The sequence below is a fragment of the Delphinus delphis genome, chromosome X, assembly GCF_949987515.2.
Source record: "Delphinus delphis chromosome X, mDelDel1.2, whole genome shotgun sequence".
NCBI lineage: Eukaryota > Metazoa > Chordata > Mammalia > Artiodactyla > Delphinidae > Delphinus > Delphinus delphis.
The window spans coordinates 119,589,714-119,613,300 of NC_082704.1; the positions used below are offsets into that span (position 1 = coordinate 119,589,714).

The 23,587-nt window shown below is 44.3% G+C and overlaps 1 protein-coding gene across 9 annotated transcripts in view; it reads right to left on the bottom strand.

Annotated features, from left to right (window-relative positions):
• Window positions 1–23,587, bottom strand: part of TBL1X (transducin beta like 1 X-linked) — a 219,206-nt gene that overhangs the window by 54,155 nt on the left and 141,464 nt on the right. For 8 of the 9 annotated variants that reach the window (XR_009517992.2, XR_009517993.2, XM_060002242.1 and 5 more), the window contains exons 3-4: window positions 15,161–15,249; window positions 1,323–1,441 (exon numbers count right to left, since the gene is read on the bottom strand). Coding sequence is in view for 7 of the 9 variants with exons in the window: in XM_060002242.1 (XP_059858225.1) it covers window positions 1,323–1,380 (58 nt within the window). In the remaining 2 variants the exon portion in view is untranslated. Of the gene's footprint in view, window positions 1–1,322; window positions 1,442–4,071; window positions 4,090–15,160; window positions 15,250–23,587 lie in introns of those variants that run through there. The other variant, XM_060002246.1, reaches the window with a different exon arrangement.

Here is a 23,587-nt window from a genome sequence, read left to right on the forward strand (position 1 = left end):
CAGCTGCTCCGCAGCATGTCGGATCTTCCTGGACCAGGGCACGAACCCGTGTCCCCTGCACTGGCAGGCGGATTCTTAACCACTGCGCCACCAGGGAAGCCCCAGGATAACCATTTTTCCAATGGGTAAATAATGTGTTCAAGAATAAGAATCGAGCCATTTGGTTTTCCTTCAAGGCCTGCCCATCGCACCCTTCTGGGCTGACCCTGAAACAGCCCGTCCCAGGGGCCCACAGTTGGTTCACCCTGAGTCCTAGCACGTGTGTTTCTGGCAAGTGGGACCTGGGAATTGGCTTCCTTCTTGAAAAATCAAGTTGCAGAATATATAAAACATGACACCAAGTGTATAAAGCTTAAATGTGTGCAGAGCAAACTGTTATAGGTTGAACTGTCCCCTCAAATTCACATGTTGAAGTCCTACCCCCCAGCACTCCTCAGAATGTGACGTTATTTGGAAAAAGGCTTACTGCAGATGTAATTAGTTAAGATGAGGTCGTACTGGAACACCATGAGCCCCTAATCCAATATGACTGTGTCTTTACAAAAGGAGAAACCTGACAAGTTTAGACAGAGAGGTACATGCAGAGGGAGAATGCCACGTGAAGGTGCAGGTATGTATCAGGGGAGGATGCACCTACAGGCCAAGGAGAGCCAAAGACAGCCGGGAAAGCACCAGAAGCTGGGAGAGAGGCTGGGACAGACGCCACCACAGCCCTCAGAAGGAGCCACGCCAGCTGACACCTTGCTTTGAGACCGCTATCCTGCAGAACACTGAGACGATATATTTCTGTTCAAGCCACCCCACCAAATCACCCCACTCCCATATAAATACACCATATGTACACACCAGCCCATAAATGCCCTCCCTGTGCTGGGGGCCAGGAACCCCAAATCACCCCACCCCCATATAAATACACCATATGTGTACACCAGCCCATAAATGCCCTCCCTGTGCTGGGGGCCAGGAACCCCAAATCACCCCACCCCCATATATACACACCATATGTACACACCAGCCCATAAATGCCCTCCCTGTGCTGGGGGCCAGGAACCCCAAATCACCCCCGCCCCTCACCGTATCTATCACAACTGCTCTTGATCTTAATTCCAATCTGATTTCACGTGAACAGAAACGTCAGGGGAAAGAACATACTGCCTCATCCCGCCCCCGGAATGGGACGGCCCCAGAACCTTCTCCTCCCTCCTATAATCCTCTGAACAAGAGTGTTCTGAGCGCCTGAGTGTTCGACCAGTGCATGGCTGCTCGCCTTGCACTTGGCATGTGGAAGACGATTTCCTACGGACAGGAAGCCTCCGTCTTACCTGACTCCTGGAGATAGCGATACACCAGAAAGTTCACCTCGTCACTGGTTATGCTCATCTTAGCCTCACCTCGCGGCGATGAGGTCTTTACGAAGCGGGGGCCACCTTCTGTGAGAACGCTGAGAGGAGAAAGTGGAAGAGAGTTTTGAAGCACTGCTTGTAGTTTTTTTTTTTTTCTTACTGCATTCTTTCTGAGATGATTAAAAAATACAACACTCAGGATGTTGTGCATGTGAAGGTAATTAATGGCTGATCCGTGTTGTATTTCGTGATTACATAAAGATTTTATATTTGTGTGTGTGTGTGCATGTATATATAGACACATTCATACAGGTGAAAGTTTTCCCAAAAAAGATGAGTTGGTGTATTTTATAAACGCTGGCATGGACTCATATATAAACCACTAATGGAGACAAACTCAGGGACCACAGAAAATGAGAACAAACACTGATTTTTTTTTTTTTTTTTTTGCTGTACGCGGGCCTCTCACTGTTGTGGCCTCTCTTGTTGCAGAGCACAGGCTCCGGACACGCAGGCTCAGCGGCCATGGCTCACGGGCCCAGCCGCTCCGCGGCACGTGGGATCTTCCCGGACCGGGGCACGAACCCGTGTCCCCTGCATCGGCAGGCGGACTCTCAACCACTGCGCCACCAGGGAAGCCCCGAGACACTGATTTTTTATTCACTAAAGTGTGCGTTATGATCACAACGCAGTCGACAGCGAGCTTGAACGGAATCCCGATGCGCAGTAGGACAGACGCGGCTGCCTTCGATGCCGCCCTTCCCTAGACAGATGGGGAAGACGACCGGGTAGGCCAGCAGGCACGTCGACACCCCCAGGCAGGGCGACCATATGGTCTGGAAAACACCTGTGGCTCTGAAGCAGCGATTAATCATAACACCTTCCACTGATAAAAGTTCAGGGATGAACTTGACCGTCACTGAACCTACAGGGTGCACATGGCCCTGAGAAGGCAGACACACATCAGTGCGGAGCTAAGTCAGCGTATGTGTCACCCTGACATGACTTCTACACAGAGGCCAGGTGTCAGGAAGCCAGCCCACGGACACAGAGAGAACCTACATCGTTTGTGTTTTGCCACAGAACTGGCTGCATCAGTCTGGCCGAGACCGCAGGACTGGAAGGCACGTAGAAACCTGGGGGAGGAGGGAGGGGATGATGAGAACTTCGGAAGCCTCTGTGTCTGAGGCAGACGAGAAGAAAGAGCCTTATTTTCTTCACAATCCTAAGTCAGACCTATGAGCACCCTGGCCCAAAGAGGACCGAAGTCACTCAAATAGAACTCTTTCACCCACAGACAGAGCAGAATTCACACGTGTGCAAGAGCGTTCACTCCAAACGGCAGTGGCCAAGAAGGGCCGCAGCTTCCTTCAATTATGTCGTCAATACTGAACATTTCAGGCTGTTTGGGAACTGTCTTCAGAATCCACGCCATACGTTTTCAGGCAGCCTTATGGTGGCAAATCTTTCATTATTGAATTACAATTAAATTTCCATTTGTTTAGAACAAGATTAAAGGACAAAACGCACATTTCAAGTTGGGAGGATTTGAATTAAAGGTTGTCATAATGGACACACCCCACGACGGCCCCCCAATGAGTCCCACCTGATATAATCCCCTCCCCTTCCAGTGTGGGCAGGACCTATGACTCCCTTTTACCACACAGAATATGTCAAAGGAGACGGATGCCACACCCTGGTTAGGTTATATGGCAAGGATGACCGGATGTCACTCCTATAATTGTTACATTACATTGTATAAGACTCTTACTGGACTAGAGAAAGACGCTCCTGCCGGCCTTCACACGAACCGCCGAGGGAACCAAGGGCAGTCTTTAGGAAGCTGTGCGCCTCAGTCCTACAACCACAAGAAAACTGAGTTCTGCCAACAGTGTGGGCTTGGAAGAAGACCCTTCCCTTCTCAGCTCTAAATAAGGATGCAGCCCAGCCACCACGTGGCTGCAGCCTCTCGAGACTCTGCGCAGAGGAGCCCCGCACGTGCCCAGTCTCCCAACCCTGGGAAACTGTGAGAGAATAAACGTGTTGTTTCTAGCTGCTGACCTTGTGGTCATTTGTTATGCAGCAGCAGATAACTAATACAGTTGTTATGCAGCAGCAGATAACTAATACAGTGGCCTCTTGGGACACTCCAGTTCTCACTTTGTCGTCTTAACAACAAGATTTTAATTCGTAGTTACCAGAATTTTGTCATGCAAAAATACTTATCTTCTTCACTTAATTAGGTGGTATTTCTGCACTTTTGTAGACACTGGGAAGAAAATTTGACGGTCAGAATATACATTTGTCCTGAGACGTCTGCTTGAACTCTGGGGAGCTCGCACAGAGGATGGCATTAGGAAGATATCTGAGACTAAATAAAAAGCTATGAAATCAGAGCATATACAAGTGAAAAAATAAAACATTATTCAAGGGACAGAACAAATAATAACAGAGATGTGCATGGCAGAATAGTGTAGCTCTAAAGAGACTTTTGATGATCCTGAGTGGCAGTAATGATGGTGACTCAGTTCTCATGAGGAATTCAGTTTCAGGTTCTCTCTATGGTAAATGGTGGCGCCACTGGGATGTGATTAGGTCATGAGGGTGGAGCCCTCATGAATGGGTTAGTGCCCTTATAAAAAGAGACCCCAGAGAGTTCTCCCTCTTTCTGCCATGTAAGAACACACTGTTGCACACTTAATAGACTACAGTATAGTGTAAACCTTACATGAAGGGAAGATGGTGTTATCTGTCCCTCACCAGATTCCAAATCTGCTGGTGTCTTGATCTTGGACTTCCAGCCTCCAGAACTGTGAGAAATAAATGTTTGTTGTTTAGGCTGTCCAGTTTATGGTACTGTGTTATAGCAGCCTGAATGGACTCAGACACCACCCCTAACTCCCTTTTACTGTCATTTTGAGTACTTATAAACAGTGAAATCTAATCTAACCAACGGGGTCTCTCAGCCTCAGGGAGTCTGACTTGGGGCCAGACGATTCTCTGTTAGGAGAACGCTCTGCACACTGTAGGATGTTTAGCAGCGTCCCTGGCCTCTTCTCACTAGACTAGACGCCAGCACAACCTCCCCTCCATCCCCTACGGTTGTGATGATCAAAAACACCCCCAGACATTGCCTAATATTACAAATTGCTAAACTGCTGCTGGCTGAGAACAACTGTTATACAGGAAAACTAAGCATTTTGTGTTTGAAATGAATTCCATTTATAAAATTGTAAGACACCGTGGAGCTAGCTCATAGACATTGCTTAATGAAACGGCCACGCTACTAAAAAGGATCCTTAAAATGCACCAGAAGGGCTTGGCTTTTTCAAATAGTCTATGTAAAATCTTTCCACAAAATCACATTTTCATAAGGAAAGTGCTGATTTTTGTCTTTCAGCATACAGATCTTCGTTTTCTAAGGAGAAAGTATTTGGATACATACGGACGACACCCCTGCACCCACAGCCTGGTTCACGTTCCCCACCCCACAAGTGTCTGTAATATATATTAGAAGTGTCTGCACAAGCGTTAGCACAGGACTCTGGAGCAAGAGCATTTAAGATCCTCCAGGGATGGGGAATTATGGACGCCTTCTGTTAGCCCGTTCCTCTGTTTTTCTTTAGGCATTAGCCTTTTTCCCAACGAAGAAAATTTCTGTTTAAGCTCTAGCTCTCTACTTTCTGATCCCAGATTCATCTTCTCTCTGAAATTTTAAGTTAGAATCCAAGATCAGAGTGTTTTCCCCAATATGGTGTTAACTTCTTAAAGGATTTTTGATTTGTAAACAGCAGAGGAAAGAAAACAAAAACCATCCCCGGCCTGCGATAGAACCAGGGATGTCATACCATTTGGTCCACAAGAGTGTCATGTGTTTCTACTGACTGGTCCACCTCAACATAGGCACACCTGGAGGTATTGTGGTTCAGTTCCAGACCACAGCAATAAAGTGAGTCACAGGATTTTTTTCTGATTCCCCAGTGCATGTAAGAGGTTTCCATTATACTGTAGTCTATTAAGTGTGCAACAGTATCGTGTCTAAAAAAAGCTATATACCCTAATTAAAAAATTTATTGCTAAAAATGCTAACCAAAATCTGAGCCTTCAGTGAGCTGTAATCTTTTTGCACTAACATCAAAAATCACTGATCACGGGCTTCCCTGGTGGCGCAGTGGTTGGGAGTCCGCCTGCCGATGCAGGGGACGCGGGTTCGTGCCCCGGTCCGGGAGGATCCCACATGCCGCGGAGCGGCTGGGCCCGTGAGCCATGGCCGCTGAGCCTGCGCGTCCGGAGCCTGTGCTCCGCAGCGGGAGAGGCCACAACAGTGAAAGGCCCGCGTACAGCAAAAAACAAACAAAAAAAAATCACTGATCACAAATCACCATAACAGATATAATAATAATGAAAAGTCTGAAATGGTGCAAGAACTACCCTAATGTGACACAGAGACACAAAGTAGCAAATGCTGTTGGAAAAACGGCGCCAGCTGACTTGCTCGCTGCAGGGCTGGCATCAACCTTCAATCTGTAAAAAACGCGATGTCTCCGAAGTACAACGTGGCATTTATGAGGTACGACTGTACACATGAGGTACATGTATGTACACATATGAGGTATGCCTATACATGTATTAATTAAAAAAAACTGATCTAGGGCTTCCCTGGTGGCACTGTGGTTTAGAGTCCGCCTGCTGATGCAGGGGACACGGGTTCGTGCCCCGGTCCGGGAGGATCCCACATGCCGCGGAGCGGCTGGGCCCGTGAGCCATGGCCGCTGAGCCTGCGCGTCCGGAGCCTGTGCTCCGCAGCGGGAGAGGCCACAACAGTGAAAGGCCCGCGTACCGCAAAAAACAAACAAAAAAACAACAAAAAAACTGATCTAATAATTCGATCAAAGTCCCCCCCACCAATAAAACACCTTCTTAAATTAAATGGCTTAAATTTCTTAAATGACTATTTCTTCTAAAACCTAACTAGTTCCAAAAAAAAGGATTTACAGTGACCAGTGAACTGAAATGTGCATATATATTGTGAGACTATTCAATACACACCGGAGAAAATTCTTTAAACCGACCATAAACCACAGCAACGTTCAATCCACGCCAACCTTTGGGTTTGATTACAGCAAAATCAAGAGAAACCAACGATTAACTGGTGTCTAACTGCGGCGCCTCTGAGCAAAGCGCTTGAAGGTGGCTGCTGTCATTTTACTGCGTCAACATCACTATTCTGACTCAAATGAGTAAAACGGCTGATCTTCACTTGGCAAAAGCTACTGCTTTAGACAAATTTCGTCAAGATCTACATAAGGTTGGGAAAAAAAGTTACCTATCCTCTTTTCTCCAAGACAAGAGCTCAATTTCCAGAGACAGATGTTAGAATAAAATTATGGATTTTTTAAAATCAGGGATTTTCTGTATAATTTCATGTATAATAAATAAATGTGCTGGTATTACAGTGCTATTCAAAGTTTCGGGGACGGGCGCGGGCTTCTCTCCCCCAGACACAGACAGGTGAAATTTACGTCAGTGGCTCAATTCCCAGGTCTGGTGTTTTGTTTTGTTTTTAAAATTGTGTTAAAATATACACAACGTTTAATTTACCATCGTGACCATTCTGAAGTGCACAACCCGGTGGAGGCATTAAGGACATTCCTATTCCTGTGCAGCCACCCCCCACCTACCTCCGCAGCTTCTTCACCGCCAATGACCTCTGTCCCCAGTGAACACCACCTCCTCGTTCCCCCCTCCCCCAGGCCCCGGGAGCCACTCTTCTGCCTCCTTTCTGTCTCTGTGAGTCTGAAATGAGAGCCACGTTCCATCTTGCAGGTGGGAAGGTGGTGTCTGTCAGCTCTGAAGCACTCTGCAACTGCAAATACTAGCACAGCCCTGACGCTCGCCAAGGACTTTCTTCAATCACCATGAGGGCCGGACATTACTTCCTGCAAACACCTCTTCAGAAAGAAACGCTCTGTGACGAGAAGACCCCACAGTGAGAAGCCGCCACTCCTCATGGGAGACGAGCATGTGGACCCCAGTCTCGTGTTTACTGTAACCCCGCTGCAAATGGAAACAGGCAAATGCTTCACCCTGCTTTTCCCGCACTTGAGATAAATGAGGTACAAAGCGATGATAGAAAAAATTCCAAGCGCCTACGATATTCAAGGCATGGTGACGGCAATGGCAGGATGAAACAAACTCAGATGCAGGCGCGCGCGCACACACACACACACACAGACACACACACACACACACACACACACACACACCGCTTCCTTGAAGCTGTTAGTAAGATGTCTATGCAAATAACCAAAAGCCCCTGTAGTTAAAGCCCCGCACCTATACCACAAGGTAGTAAGAGGGACGGCAGCAGGGTTCCAGGGAAGGCTAGGTCAGGGAAGAGGGAGGAAGGTCAGGGAAGAGGGAGGAAGGTCTGGGAGAGGGAGAAGGTGAATCCTCGACTGACGGACACAAGATCTGGCGGAGAAGTATGAAAAAGGAAGGAAAGGAAGGAGCTGTGTGTGGGGGTGGGGGTAACCTTCAAGGATGAACCAAGTGCTCCCTGGGACCCAGGGCGGGAAGATGGCCCTCTGTGCCGTCACTGTGGGCTGTGAGGTGGGGGAGAAGTTGGCCTGTGTCCTTTCTTCCAAGGATGGTCTTTGTGGGCACGTGATGTGGAGCTCAAAATGCCTGTACTGGCTGCAATAAAGCTGGGGTACACCAGGGTCATGGTTCTGGTGTCCGCGGACTTACTGGCTAGAGGTAAGGGAACTAACGTCCTGAGAGCCACAGAGGAGAGCACAAAACGGAGGACTCGGGAGCCTCGTGGCTCAGAGCCAGGTGGCCCGATTCCTAATCATACCTCCATCCCTTTCTAGCTGTGGACTGCAGGGCGGGTCACGTGGCTCAGTTTTCCCTTCTCCAAACTGAGGATGACGAGAGCCGTTACACCCGGCAGAGGTGGTGAGGATGCACAGCTTTTATACGAACTCCCAGGTCAGGGCCCCGGGCACAGGAGAGACGTAGGACGGCTATTACTCCCACTCGGCTACCTGCGAGCATCCCCAAAGCAAAGAGCCCCCTAAAAGGGCCCGAGGAACACAGCACCCTTGCCAAAGTGATTCAGAGCTGGCAGCGGGTGACGCGTCAGCAGGCCAGCGGCAGGTCGAGAGCCCGTCCGAGAAAGCACCTCCCTCCATACCCGGCCCGGCACTCCCACCACGGAGACCCGGAGCGCCGGGTCTCACTGCAGCACCTCGCCGCCCTCCACTCCTGGCCCGGCACTCCCACCACGGAGACCCGGAGGGCCGGGTCTCACTGCAGCACCTCGCCGGCTTCCGGAGCCGGCCGTGGCCAGCTCAAGTCCTGACGACTCCCGTGGATGCCTTCCAACCTCCCCAGCTCTAGAATAAAGTAGAGCTTTTTCAGCACCGGCAGATCGTCCTCGGCCTCCAAAAGAAGGAAAAAAATTAAAAAGGGTTCTTAATTACTGCAATTGTGTTTATTCTCTTGCCTGACCCGGTTTTGATTCGAGGCACCTCCAGTCAGGTTGATTTGAGGTCTTTGGCGTTGTGAGTGCGCAAAAATAAATGACCGCCTTCACCGCGAGGTAAAGCTACACATTCCCTCACTGTTCTGCTTACAGAAGGAGGAAAAATTAGTGCGGACGGATGACATCCCTGGAGTTGCCCCACTAAAGATGAGTATTCCAACATAAGTAATAATTCGGGGTTAAATCCATCAGGAAGCTAAAGGGAAGATTATTTATCATTATTATTTATAGTATTTCTCCTTTTCACGATCTAATTTCAAGGTGGCAAAAACTTCTATGACTCACAGTCCAGTTCACAAAGTAATTCAGTTGCAGGAGAAATGGTGTCTGAGGGTTTCGTTGTACTGAGTATGCACTTACAGTATTTAATATGCTCTCGTGCTCTGGGAAGGGAGAGCACTGCCCCCAGACAACAAAATCTTCACTGCTCTTTAATTATCTTAAAGGCTATAATCACAAGAGAGCTCCTTGAGAGCTGGCTCTGCTAGAGGAAGACAGAGAGGGCAAGCGCGTTCCCTGCCAACAGGAGGGGAGGCTGGTTCGGAAACGGCGAAGTAAGCGCACAACGATTACAGGGCGGGGGCCGTGGTGCTCGGCTGGTATCACTGGTGGCAGAAGTTTCTCTTTTAACAATCTGTCCCATTATGAAATGTTCTCTTAAAATCCTTTAAAGCAGGGACGGAAGAAACTTTGTCTCATGTCTTGTCTCCGCTGTTAGTCTGCTGGCTTTCACGCTGGAAGAATCCATCTCTTAAAGTAATCTTCTGGACGAGGCCCAGGGTGCTTTGGGACTCGATTCCATGCAGACTGAGGACCGAGAGCCAGAGCAGCTGGAAAATCTGCTAGAAATGACCTCATCGTAACAAGGCACTTTCCTTCTCTCCGCATTTCACAAATTCTCTGCTGACTGGAACGCACTGGGTCTTACCTCCCTGCTCGCTTTATCCATAATGTTTTTCTCTCTTCAAACGGAAACTGAGTTTCCCGGTGGTCAGTTTAAGATGAGGAGTTTTAATTTACGCACCAGCATTTACATATAAATTCTTCTGTACAATCTTGACGGGGACCCAGCTTCTTGTGGAGATGAAGCGGGCTTGTTTTATACACTGCATATACCTGTTCTTCCGGCATAACTGTAACGAAGCCGATACGTAGCCACTGGAAGGACCGAAAGCTGTTTTGTTGTCCGATGACAGCATGAGTGCGATTCAATAAATTAAGGCACTTACAGTCGGACCCCGATTACAGGAGAATACATACATAGAAAAGATAGGGCGGGGAACAGGAAAATGTTAACAGTGGTTTTTTTTTTTAATAGACATATCTTCATTCACCAATGAGTATGTCTATTATTTTATGGTAAGAAAAGAAAAATCCCCCCAAAGGTAAGATTTTTCACTCATTTTACAGTTATATTTACTTACTTGGGAGTCAAATGGTCCAAAATTATAAATATAATCAAAGAACTATCATTTTATTATCAGAGTTCACAGGCCTAGCAGTGGAATTGCCATTTAAATATAAAAATGAACTAGTGTCGTAAGATGCAGTCCTCAAAAGGATTTTCACGATGGGAGAAAATGTCCATGATACGGCGATACATGAAAAAAATAGGTTTCAGGATGGAACGTGCATGTCGCTAAATTTCATTTTGTACACGCACACAAAAGATACCCTCTAAAATATAAAAAAGATAATAAAATACACCCATCTCTCCAGGGTGCGATCACGCTGGAATTTTATCTGTGTGTGTGTGCGTGCCTTTCTGTAGCTTCCAAATTCTCTCCTATGAACGTGAACTGTTTTCATGTTCATTAAAATGTCATTAAAAGCTGGCAGCGTCTTCAGAAATCATCACTATGAGAGCAACCCAGCTGAGTAGGAAATAAAGCCGCAGGGTCGAGAGAGCAGAGAGAAGGGAGTCTTCTCGGGTTACGAAAATAATGCGGCGCTTCACAAAATCCAAAACATCCCCTGCGTGAGGCATTCAGAGAGGGTCCTTTCTGTGCCTGGCTGCCCTTCTGGGTTAATTAACGGCTGGCTGGGGCCTTGCATCCCAACCCTGTGTGCAGAGCCATGAAGGATGCTGACGTGACAAGAGAGGCGTCCCGTCCTGGAGTTACCGCCAAGACCACGTGCGCATCTCCAGAGCGGCCCCCGGGTCCTCTCGCAAACCCTCTGAGCCGCAAACCCTCCCCACCCTCCACTTCTCTGCCTGATCGGGAGGCAGACCCAGAAGGAAGCCTTCCTAAAAAATGTCCCACCCAGTAACAGCAAACCCCTGCTAAGAAAGTCTGCATCACGGAGCCAGACGATGCATGTGAGACCAATCGCACAGTTATCGTTTCAGTCTTCTCCCCTACACAGTGAAATGCCAGTTCAGGTACCCAAGATTTCAAAGCAAAGTGCCTTGGGAGACACAGACAGCCGCTGCTTCCACATAAGAGTAGTCTGTCTTCTTTTTCTAATGACTTGGGTCTTGTAAGCTAACGCTTCCGATTAATCTGTAAATTAACGTACAGAGTTTAATTATCTCTAAGACTGACAGGCTGCAATCGGATTGTTGACCATGTGCACTAGGCCCTCAGACAAATTTCAGCAATATGTACAGGCTGGTTATGAAACCTCTAAGACGCTGTGATTTTCACCCACGTAACGCAGGATTTATTTGGGCCCTGATGATTCCCTTTTCTGCAGTAGGTGGAGTCGTAAGTGAGGTCATTTACTCATATAAGGTGACCTCCAGAGTTCTGAAAAATAAACCCTGTGGTTTTCTCCGTAGATGTTAAGGCGGGCGATGCCTTGTCCTTTGAGGTAGCCTGCCTGCGTCTCAAAAATCTTGGTGTTAAAGCGTATTTTGATGCTTAAATTTAAATGAATGACAACAACAAAAAAAGTTTTAAAAGAAAAATACTTAAAGCATCGTGAACCCAAGCATCTGCTGAGAGTTCAATGAGTCTCATGTTATGTCGGCAAACGCAGGAACTCAGTCTTGTAGTCAAATGCTCGCCATCTTAAATTTCCACAGCCACAGAACCGTTCAGATTAAAACACAAAATAAAGTAGGGACAGTAGCAGTGAGTCGGGTTCGTCACTCTCAGTACTCCAGACTTTGGGGAGCACAGAAATCTCTGGGATGGGCTGCCCTGTGCACTGTAGAGCAGCACCCCTGGTCTCCACCCAGTCGATGCCAGAAGCTATCTCCCTGAAAAACATCTCCAGACGTGATCAAATGTCCCCTGGGGAGGGGCGGGGAACTGCCTAGGGCTGAGAACATCTGAGCAGCGGCGGTTACACAAGTCCAGAGCCGCCCTTCACATGGAAGGCCCTCAGATTCCTACAAGTCTCGATTCCCTGAGAATCTGCAGTGCTTTCGTCGAGGAACCACAACTTGGATGCTGGCCTAAGCACGCCACAGACCTTGCAGAGTTGCACCTCGGATGTCCTCCAACTCAAAGGCTGCAGTCAGAAGAGGGAGAAATAACACAGGTGTGTTTCTCTAGGTCGAGGTGGGCTCACTGTGGCCCACGGGCCAATTCCCACCTGCAGCTGCATTCTGCAAGGACTGTGACCTATCGATAGCTTTTACATTTTTAAATGGTTGAAAAGGAAATCAAAACAATGCTATTTTGCCACCCATGAAACTGATATGACATTCAAATTCCAGTGTCCATCAGTGAAGTTTTGTTGGCGCTCAGCCACACTTGTTCATCTGCGTAAGATCGGTAGCCGCTCTCACACGACAAGGGCAGGACTGAGCGGCCGCAGCACAGACCACTGGCCCACAAAGCCTCAACTATCTACTCTCGAGCCCTGGACAGAAAAGGTCTGCCAACCTTGCTCTCCTGAAGATTTTCCCCTTTCCACATTAGAGCACACCTGCCTCACCGCTTCCCAGCCTGAAATCTTCCTGTCCGAGAACCTGAAGGTGATGCCCCGAAATGTGGATGTTCCTGGTGAACACACCAACCACAGTGAAATGGACAGCCAAGAAAACACCACAGCCATGGTCTGCTGCGAATGGCTTTCAAAGGAGGCACCTGCTGAAACTAGGGAAGTCTAAGGGGAACAGATATGAGCCCTCACTTTCTGACGCACAGCACCCAACACACAGAGGAAGGGCATGTGGTTTTTACACAGATGACTCCCCAGCTCGTGGATGCACCGTGGGTACTGTGGTAGGTAAGCAACAGTGTGTCATTTCCCAGCACGGTCCCAAATGACCATCTGCACGTATTAACTGTACAAGGAGCTAAATAAAGGCTACAAAAATGTCCAGAGTCATCTATAAAGCTAAGCACCAATGCCTCACCCACAGCAGGAAGTCAGCGTGTGCTCAATTCAATTCAATCCAAGCAAAGCTTACGTTCCCTAAATACTGAATTAATACACAATCGAAACACTCATGAGCAACAGGCCTCCCCTCTCTCCTCTTCCCTCTGACATTTAAAATATGGTTCAACTGCATTTCAAAACATACTGACTGATGGTGTAGCCACTGTGGAAAAGTTAGACGGTTCTTCAGAATGTTAAACAGAGTTACCATAACAACCTAGCAATTCTACTGCCAGGTATATACCCAAGAGGCATGAAGGTATACATCCACACAAAACTGGTACACGAACGTTCACGGCAGCATGATTCATAACCACCCAATAAAAGGAAATACACCTCAAATGTCCGTCAACTGATGAATGGATAAACAAAATGTGGTACGTCCATACAATGGAATATTATTTGGCCATAAAAAGGATTCATGTTACAACATGGATGTCAACATCTGATGTCACAGACTCAATTAACCTTTTATAGTTTTTTATTTTTTAAAACAAACTACGCTTTTCAAATATTTAAGTAAAATATTGAAATTCTAATACAGTTGAACCTTTAGGGTTAAGGGGATTGGCCCCTGTGCAGTTGAAAACCCACTTGTAACTTTACAGTTGGGCCTCTGTGTCCAAGATTCCTCATCTGTGGCTTCAACCATGGACTGTATACAGTAGTCCATGGTTTATTGAAAAAAATCCATGTATAAGTGGACCTGTGAAGTTCAAACCCAGTCAAGGGTCAACTGTACATATTTACCTTGTTATATATTTGGCTTTAAACAAAAATACTTCCACAAGATTCTTTTTTTTTTTAACATCTTTATTGGAGTGTAATTGCTTTACAATGGTGTGTTGGTTTCTACTTTATAACAAAGTGAATCAGCTATACATATACATATATCCCCATAGCTCCTCCCTCTTGCGTCCCCCTCCCACCCTCCCTACCCCACCCCTCTAAGGGTCTTACTTTGGTTAAATCTGGGTCTATCATTTTAGTTCTGATTGGTTCCTTTAAAACAATAAAGCAAAAACCTTCCCCAGATTTCCATCTTGATGTTTTTAGAAGTACAAAAGTTCTATCAGTTTTTTAATGTAAAAAAATTAAAGGAAGAACCAGAAAACACAAAACAGTAAACGATAAAAGCAAACCCTAGAATCCCATCTACCAACAGATAACAGCGCTTTTTCTTGGTAGCGGACGGGGAGGGAGCCATCAGTTTCAGTTTGGGATGTGGCTTCAACTGTTGATTGTTTTTCTTGGCCGTGCGGCTTGCAGGATCTTAGTTCCCCAACCAGGGATCAAACCCATGCCCCCCGTAATGCAAGTGTGAAGTCCCGACAACCACTGGGCCGCCAGGGAACTCCCTGGGCTTCAACTCCTGATGCCTGTGCAGCTACGACTGTTCGGTTAGCTCTTCTGGGCACCTTATCCTCTCATGAGATCTATAAATAGTGAGCTACACGTTTTCCTAAGAAGTTTCAAGGTTAAGTAGTAAATCAATTTGCAGACAGACACAAAGCGTATTAAGAAACTAATAAACCATAGCATTAAGATACAGGGGCCAACTAAGATCCAGGCTCATGGGCCCAATTGTAATTAATTTTGCAACTTAATTTTAATTCACCGTGTTGACAAGAGGGAATGATTTTAGAAAATGTCATCTGCTTCCGGTAAGACCCAGAAAAGTTTATAACGGCTGGTTCAGCATCCACAATTCTTAGAAGGCAATAAAAGGCCAATCTGTTATGTAGAATGGACTAAAGAACCCATCATTATTTAACGATTCTCTATCTATTACCTTCAACTTCAGCAAGGAGAAAGACCTCAGACTCCGTCTCAAGAAAGCATTTTAAAACAGAAGGTGTTCAGTTTTGGCAAAACGCAGCTCTGCTTCAAACGAATTTCAGGTAAAAGACAAAGATCAAAGGCAGGCGTTTACCTTTAGGCTGACTTCATGTGTAGACCTGTGAACCAGTGGGCTCCCCAGCATCCGATCATATAAAACGCCAAGTGTCTGCTGGGACCTGCCTGGTGAGAAACAGAGAGATTTGAGAAACAACAACAACAACAACAGTAACAACAAAAAACACCTTAAAATTCTTCGGGAATTGTTCACCTTTGACCTGTCCTATTCTTGTTTTTCTTTTTCATCCCAACTCAAACTTAACACATTTTACTGTTTCATAATCTCTGTCCTAAAACTTTAACACAAACCATGCAGTTTTATTTGCAGTGTGAAAAAGGAGAAATTAAAACGGCCAGTCAGTATTATGGTACATGTAGAGATTTGTAAGGAAAAAGTCTCAAAGTAAATAAAATTGATTTTAGCTCAGATACTGTTCCTGCTATCATTCAATGATAATTAATGCCCACTTGAAATATCTTTGTTTTAGGGACCGTATCACATACAACCAATAAATTAAACTGTACACACCCTTAAGAGAAGAAAAGATGCTCCAGACATCTTTTCTGACAATACAGACATTGCTTGGGCACATGTTTACAATAATCACGGCACACATGTTAGTGTGCAGATATCCACTCTTTTATGTGCTCAAAAAAACACAGAAACGTCAGAATCCTTTTTTGGCTTCCCTAAAATAAAGCGAAAGCAAGCACTGACTCTCAACTTTTACATTATTGTTTTCCTACGTTTCCGTTTCACAGGGGTTCCACTTGCATGGATTTCTGAAGAAGCCAGGGGTATATGTCATAAGATAATCCTTCATATCAAAAACTCATTTTTACCTTTCAGTCAGTATAAACAGTAAGCAGTCAACCAGGATCTACTTAATAATATTTACCTTCTTCCTCATAAATTCTCTTCAGTTGTGAGTGAATCCAGTCTCCTACAGGGCTGAAATTATCTACAAGCTCAAGAACTAAGGAAATTAAATGCCTGCTGTTTTCTCTAAATTCTTGTTCAGTAGTCTTAAGTGATAATAAAGAGGTGCCAGGTTTAATATAATTCAAATCCATAAGTGAGGCTACGAATGAAGGTGTTTCTTATTAGTGGATGTATACAGAACCTCTTGAAATGTTTTAAGGAAATTCTAGTAAATTGCTCCCACTGAGTCACGTTTACAGTTACACTGTTCAAAGAAAGGAGACTAAAAGGATTCTACAAGCAGGTTCATAGGCCCTTAAGTTTCATTACAGTACATTTTTAAACCACATAAGGATATATAAGATAAAACCAGGACAACTGAAAAAATCTACCACTGGAGGAAAATAATAAGATTTAAACAAAATTCCTCTATAGCTCGTTGAATAGAAATTAAAGGGCACCAGACTGAAGAAGGCACTAGGGAATACTGACTTTGCTTATAAAATAAAAATACATTTCATTATGAAAAAAACTCGGCAGTGGAGATGAAATAGGACGATACTCCTTACAGCAAACCTGAAGCAGACAGCAAATTATTTTCGGGATTGGGCTGTAAACCCAAGAGCCTTATGATGAAACTGCTAAACACCATAAAGTATCAAAATATAAGCAGATGTCACCACAATAAGCCCCAAACTGCTTGAAAATTAAAACATTAAAATCCATAACAATTCAATTAAGTAATTAATATATAAACAGCTCTCATTACAAGCTGTTCAGGAAAAAGCTTTAGTATCAAATTCCTATTCTCTGGCCCAAAACAGATGGTAACTCACAAATTGAAGGTTATCTTTGATATAAGTTGTTAAATTCAGTACATGTAATTAACATCATCTGTGTGTTATAAACACAAAAAATGTGAAATATGACTGGTTAATAACATTCTGGTTATGCAACATGTCAAAATTAATTAGTTCGTTACTAGAAATAATAAGTTAAAGTGAGAAACCTGAACTTCCAATCCCTGGTCAGTCCTGATTTTCCCATTATTAACACCTAAATAGAACCACTATCAATAAACAGTGCTGGCAGGGCTTCCCTGGTGGCGCGGTGGTTGAGAGTCCGCCTGCCGATGCAGGGGACGTGGGTTCGTGCCCCGGTCCGGGAGGATCCCGCATGCCGCAGAGCGACTGGGCCCGTGAGCCATGGTCACTGAGCCTGCGCGTCCGGAGCCTGTGCTCCGCAATGGGAGAGGCCACGACAGTGAGAGGCCCGCGTACCGCAAAACAAAACAAAACAAAACAGTGATGGCAAAAATTTACGTGCTGAAAAAGATTTGTGTGAAACGCAAATGATTTTTTAAAAAATATTTATTTATTTATTTGGTTGTGCCAGGTCTTAGTTGTGGCACATGGGATCTTCGTTGCGGCGTGCAGGATCTTCGTTGCAGCATGCGGAATCTTTAGTCGTGGCATGTGAACTCTTAGTTGCAGCATGTGGGATCTAGTTCCCTGACCAGGGATCGAACGCAGGCCCCCTGCATTGGGAGCACGGAGTCTTAGCCGCTGGACCACCAGGGAAGTCCCCCCCACATTTTTTAAGTCTTTACTGGATCCGTTACAATATTGCTTCTGTTTTATGTTTTGGTTATTTGGCTGTGAGGCATGAGGGATCTCAGCTCCCTGAGTAGGGATCGAACCCTCACCCCCTGCATTGGAAGGCAATGTCTTAACCACTGGACCGCTAGGGAAGTCTGAAACGCAAACGATTTTAACAAGTGCAATATATTCTTTACTCTCAGAGGTAGTAATAAATATAAAAAGGACTCATTTTCTGGTTGCCGTCAGTTCTTGGCATGGAATGGTGTAGACAATGACCAATAGTCCTCCCACACAGGAAGCGTAAAGCCTTTAGTATATTCACAACGCTGTGCAATCATCCCCTATGTCAAGTCTCAAAACATCTACATCACCCCAAAAGGAAACCTCGGGCCCATTAAGTAGTCAGTCCTCAATCCCCCCCCCCCCCCCCGGCAACCACCAGCCTGCTTTCTGTCTCTGCAGATTTGCCTGTTCCGGACATTTCACATACATGGAACCATACAACACCTTCTCTGTGTCCGGCTTCTTTCGCTTAGCATAATGTTTCCAAGGTTCATCCACAATGCAGCAGGTATCAGTACTTCATTCCTCTGTATGGCTGAATACTATTCTGTTGAACGCATGGACTACCTTTTGTTTACCTTTCCATCCACCAGTTGACGGGCATTTGGCTACTGTGAATACTGCTGTTCGGAACACTGATGTCCAGGAATGTGTTTGCGCCCCCGTTTCCCATCCCTTGGGTATGTATTGTTCTACATCATTTTGCCAGAGACAAGGAATAGTGCAGTGTCGCTCTCCTTGGGGCAAACCAAATTACTCTTCCATTCAGAAGCGTTGCCAAGTCTGTCAGGGCGACCAGAGGTGCCGCATTGGTTTTGTTCTGCCTGCGGCCCTGGCTATCACTCTAAATCCTTCTCCCTCCCCTGAGGTAGTTCAGCTCCAAAGTTTTGAGTTGGGAATTGCCTGCACTTCTGGCTTCCCAGGACCCCTTGAGGTGACTCTGGCTACCCAGGTACCTACTCACACTGATATCTGATATGATCCACGTATGTAACCCCTAATAGCAGCATGGAACTATCATGGTGTGTCCTATTTTACACAGTGGTTTTCAACCAGGGATGGCTGTGCTCTCTGCCCCAGGGGACTGCAGGATATCAGACAATGTCTGGAGACATCTCTCGGTCATCACAAGTGGAGGAGGGGAGGTACTGGCGCCTAGGGGGTAGAGACCAGGAACAGCGCTCAGCACCTACAACGCACATAACAGCCTCCCTGCACGGAAGACTCATCAGCCCCCAAATGCCAATAATGCCAAGAAACTTTTTAACAGAAGAGATTTTAGACTAAGTTCATCTCTTTATGACTTCCGCCTGATTCTTACGGAGAAATATTAGAAGGTGAAGTAACAGTTTCACACAGGGCTTAGATTCAAAAAGAATTATCTAGGGGATATTTTCATAGATTGTCCTAATGCTTCCTTCTTGGTTGCCCAAACCTGTGGAACAAAACAAATAATCCATACGGCTCACTCAGTGGAAATTCAGGGTAAACCTACATTCTTACGGGTCATAAATGAAATGCTTCACTACACACATATTGATTGTATCTCCTGATAAAAATGAATCAAATGTGTACAATTAAATTCCTTTAACTGCTGGTGGAGAGGTCAGCACGGAGCACAACTGAGGCCTGCGGCCAGCAGCCAACACCATACGCCAGCCACGTGAGAGCCACCATCGCACTGCATCATCCAGTACCTATCAGACCATCAAGTCCCTGCAGCTCCGGTTGATGTCTTGACTGCAACTTCAAAGAGACCTCTACCAGAACCACCCTGCTAAGTCACCACAGCATTCCTGACCCTCAGAATCTAACACACCATGAAGGACAGGTGGGAAAGATACCCGGGGCAGCAGGCCTTTTCAACAATCGCCTCTCCATCATCACCCACAGAATGGGACAATGACAAGCACGGCTGCTGCCAGGAAAGCCTAGAACCACAGGGACTTGGAAGCCAAGCAAACGGAGCTTTCAAAGAAGCAGGAGAGCGTTTCCCAAAGCACGTCCTTCACAATGATGCTTCCCAGACGGTTAGCATGTGTTTAGTGTCACCACATGAAAAACAGCTCTGTGACCCAATTTTCCACGTTCAATAGGATTGGTAACCCTGGGTTAAAGTTACTGAAAAACAATAAAAAGGAGCACCTAAATACATCAAACAAATACTAACAGACGTAAAGGGAGGAACTGATGGGAATACAGTAACAGTAGGAGACTTTAACACCCCAATGATATCCATGGACAGATCTTCCAGACAGAAAATCAATAAGGCAACAGGGATTCTAAATGACGCAATAGAACAATTAGACAAAAATGGATATTTTCAGGACATTAAATCCAAAAAAGCCCCAGAATACACATTCTTTTCAAGTTCACGTGGAACATTCTCCAGGACAGACCACATACTAGGACACAAAACAAGCCTGAAGAAATTTAAGGTGAACAGAAATTATTTCAAGCATCTTTTCTGACCACAACAGCATGAAACTAGAATTGAACCACAGAAACAGAAATGAGGAAAAAACGATTACATGGAGACTAAACACGCTACTAAAAAAACCAATGGGTCAACGATGAAATCAAAGAGGAAATTAAAAAATACCTTGCGACAAATGACAACAAAAACACCACCATACAAAATATTTGGGATACTGCAAAAGAAATCCTAAGAGGGAAGTTCATAGCAATACACGCCTTCCTCAAAAAGTAAGGAAAAAATGTCAGATAAGCAACCTGACCTACCACCTAAAGAATTAGAAAAAGAAGAACAAGCAAAACCTAAAGTCAGCAGAAAGAAGGAAATAATAAAGATCAGAGAGGAAATAAATAAAATAGAGTTTTATAAAACAATGGAAAAACTCAATAAAACCAAAAACTGGTTTTTTGAAAGGGTAAACAAAAATCAACAAACCTCTGGCCAGGCTCACCAAGAAGAAAAAAGAGAGGACCCAAATAAACAAAATAAGAAATGAGAGAGGAGAAATAACATCTGATATTGCAGAAATTTTAAAAAACCACAAGAGAACACTATGAACAATTATATGCCAACAAATTGGACAATCTAAAAGAAATGGACAAGTCTCTAGAAACATACAGCCCACCAAAACTAAATCAAGAAGAGATAGATATTTTTACAGACCGGTCACCAGAAGTGAAATAGAATCAATAATTTAAAAAAAGTTTCCTGCAAACAAATTCCAGGACCGAATGGCTTCACTGGGGAATTCTACCAAACAACGAAAAACTTATAGCAACCTTTTTCAAACTCTTCCAGGAGGGTGAAGAGGAAGAAACACTCCCGAAGACATTCTATGAAGTCACCATCACCCTGATACCAAAACCAGACAGAGACACTACCAAAAAAGAAAATTACAGGCCAATATCTTCAATGAATATGGATGCAAAAATTCTCAACAAAATATTAGCACACCGAATTCAACAACACATAAAAAAAATCATACACCATAATCAAGTTGGATTCATTCCAGGGTCACAAGGATGGTTCAACATATACAAATCAATCAATGTGATACATCACATCAAGAAAAGAAAAAAACCACATGATCATCTCTATAGATGCAGAATAAGCATCTGACAAAATTCAACATCCATTCATGATAAAAACCCTTACCAAAGTGGGTACAGAGGGAACTTATCAACATAATAAAAGCTATTTATGACAAACCCACAGCCAACATAATACTCAGTGGTGAAAAGCTGAAAGTCTTTCTGCTAATATCTGTAACAAGGGTGCCGACTCTACCACATCTATTCAACATAGTATTGGAAGTCCTAGCCACAGCAATGAGACAAGAAAAAGAAATAAAAGGTATCCAAATTGCAAGGGAAGAGATTAAATTCTTATATGCAGATGACATGAGATTATATATAGAAAACCCTAAAGACTCCAGGCAAAAACTACTAGAACTGATAAACGAATTCATCAAGGTAGCAGGATACAAGATTAACATACAGAAATCTGTTGCACTTCTTTACACTAACAATGAAATATCAGAAAGGGAAAGTAAAAAAAAAAGAAACAAATAAAAAGAAACCAAAAAAACAATAAACAATCCCTTTTAAATCGCTTCAAAAAAATATTTAGGAATAAACCTCATCAAGTAGGTGAAAGACTTATATGCTGAGAACTATAAAACACTGATAAAGGAAATTGAAGATGATTCCGAGAAATGGAAAGACATTCCATGCTCTTGGACTGTAAGAATTAATATTGTTAAAATGGCAATAATACAGATTACCCAAAGCAATACTATGGATTACTACCCAAAGCAATACTACAGAATACTACCCAAAGCAATCTACAGATTTAATGTGATCCCTATAAAAGTACCCATGACATTTCTCACAGAGGTAGAACACATAATCCAAACATTTATATGAAACCGTAAAAGACGGAGACTTGCCAAAGCAATCCTGAGGAAAAACAAAAACAAAGGAGAAGGCAGAACCCTCCCAGCCTTTAGGCAATACTACTACAAAGCTACAGTAATCAAAACAGTGTGGTATTGATACAAAAACAGACATACAGATCAACAGAACAGAACTGAGAGCCCAGAAATAAACCCACACAGCTACGGTCAATTAAGCTACGGTCAATTAATCTTCGACAAAAGTGGCAAGAATATACAATGGAGATAAGACAGTCTCTTCAGCAAGTAGTGCTGGGAAAGCTGGACAGACACATGTAAATCAAGAAAGTTAGAACATACCATCACACCATATACAAAAATAAACTCAAAATGCCTTAAAGGCTTATAAACATAAGACATGATACCATAAAACTCCTAAAAGAGAGCATAGGCAAAAAATTCTCTAACATAAATCATACCAGTGTTGCCTTAGGTCAGTCTCCCAAGGCAACAGAAATAAAACCAAAATAAACAAATAGGACCTACTCAAACTTACAAGCTTTTGCACAGCAAAGGAAACCATAAACAAAACAAAAAGACAACCTATGGGCTGGGAGAAAATATCTGCAAATGATGAGACTGGCAAGGGCTTAATTTCCAAAATATACAAACAGCTCATACAACTCAATAAAAAAAACCACAACTCCAACAAAAAATGGGCGGAAGACCTAAAGAGACATTTCTCCAAATAAGACATACATATGGCCAATAAAGCACGTGAAAAGATGCTCAACACTGCTAATTATTAGACAAATTCAAATCAAAACTATAATGAGGTATCACCTCACACAGATCAGGATGGCCACCATTAAAATGTCTACAAATAATGAATGCTGGCAAGGGTGTGGAGAAAAGGGAACCCCCCCCCGCCCCTACACTGCTGGTGGGAATGTAAATTGGTATGGCCACTATGGAAAACATATGAAGATTCCTTAAAAAACTAAAAATACAGTTACCACATGATCCAGCAATCCTACTCCTGGGCATATATCTGCAGAAAATGCTAATTCAAAAACATAAATACAACCCAATGTTCATAGCAGCACTATTTACAATAGCCAAGACATGGAAGCAACCTAAGTGTCCATCAACAGATGAATGGATCAAGAAGATGTTGTACACACACACACACACACATACACACACACACACACACACACACACAATGGAATATTACTCAGACATAAAAACGAATGAAATAATGCTATTTACAACAACATGGATGGACCTAGAGATTATCATACAAAGTAAAGTAAGTCAGACAGAGGAAGACAAAAATCATATACCACTTATATGTGGAATCTAAACTATGATACAAATGAACTTATTTACAAAACAGAAACAGACTCAGAGATGTAGAAGACAAACTTACGGTTACCAAAGGGGATTTGGCAGGCGCAGGGTTCAGGGGAAGATAAATTAGGACTTCGCGATTAGCAAATACA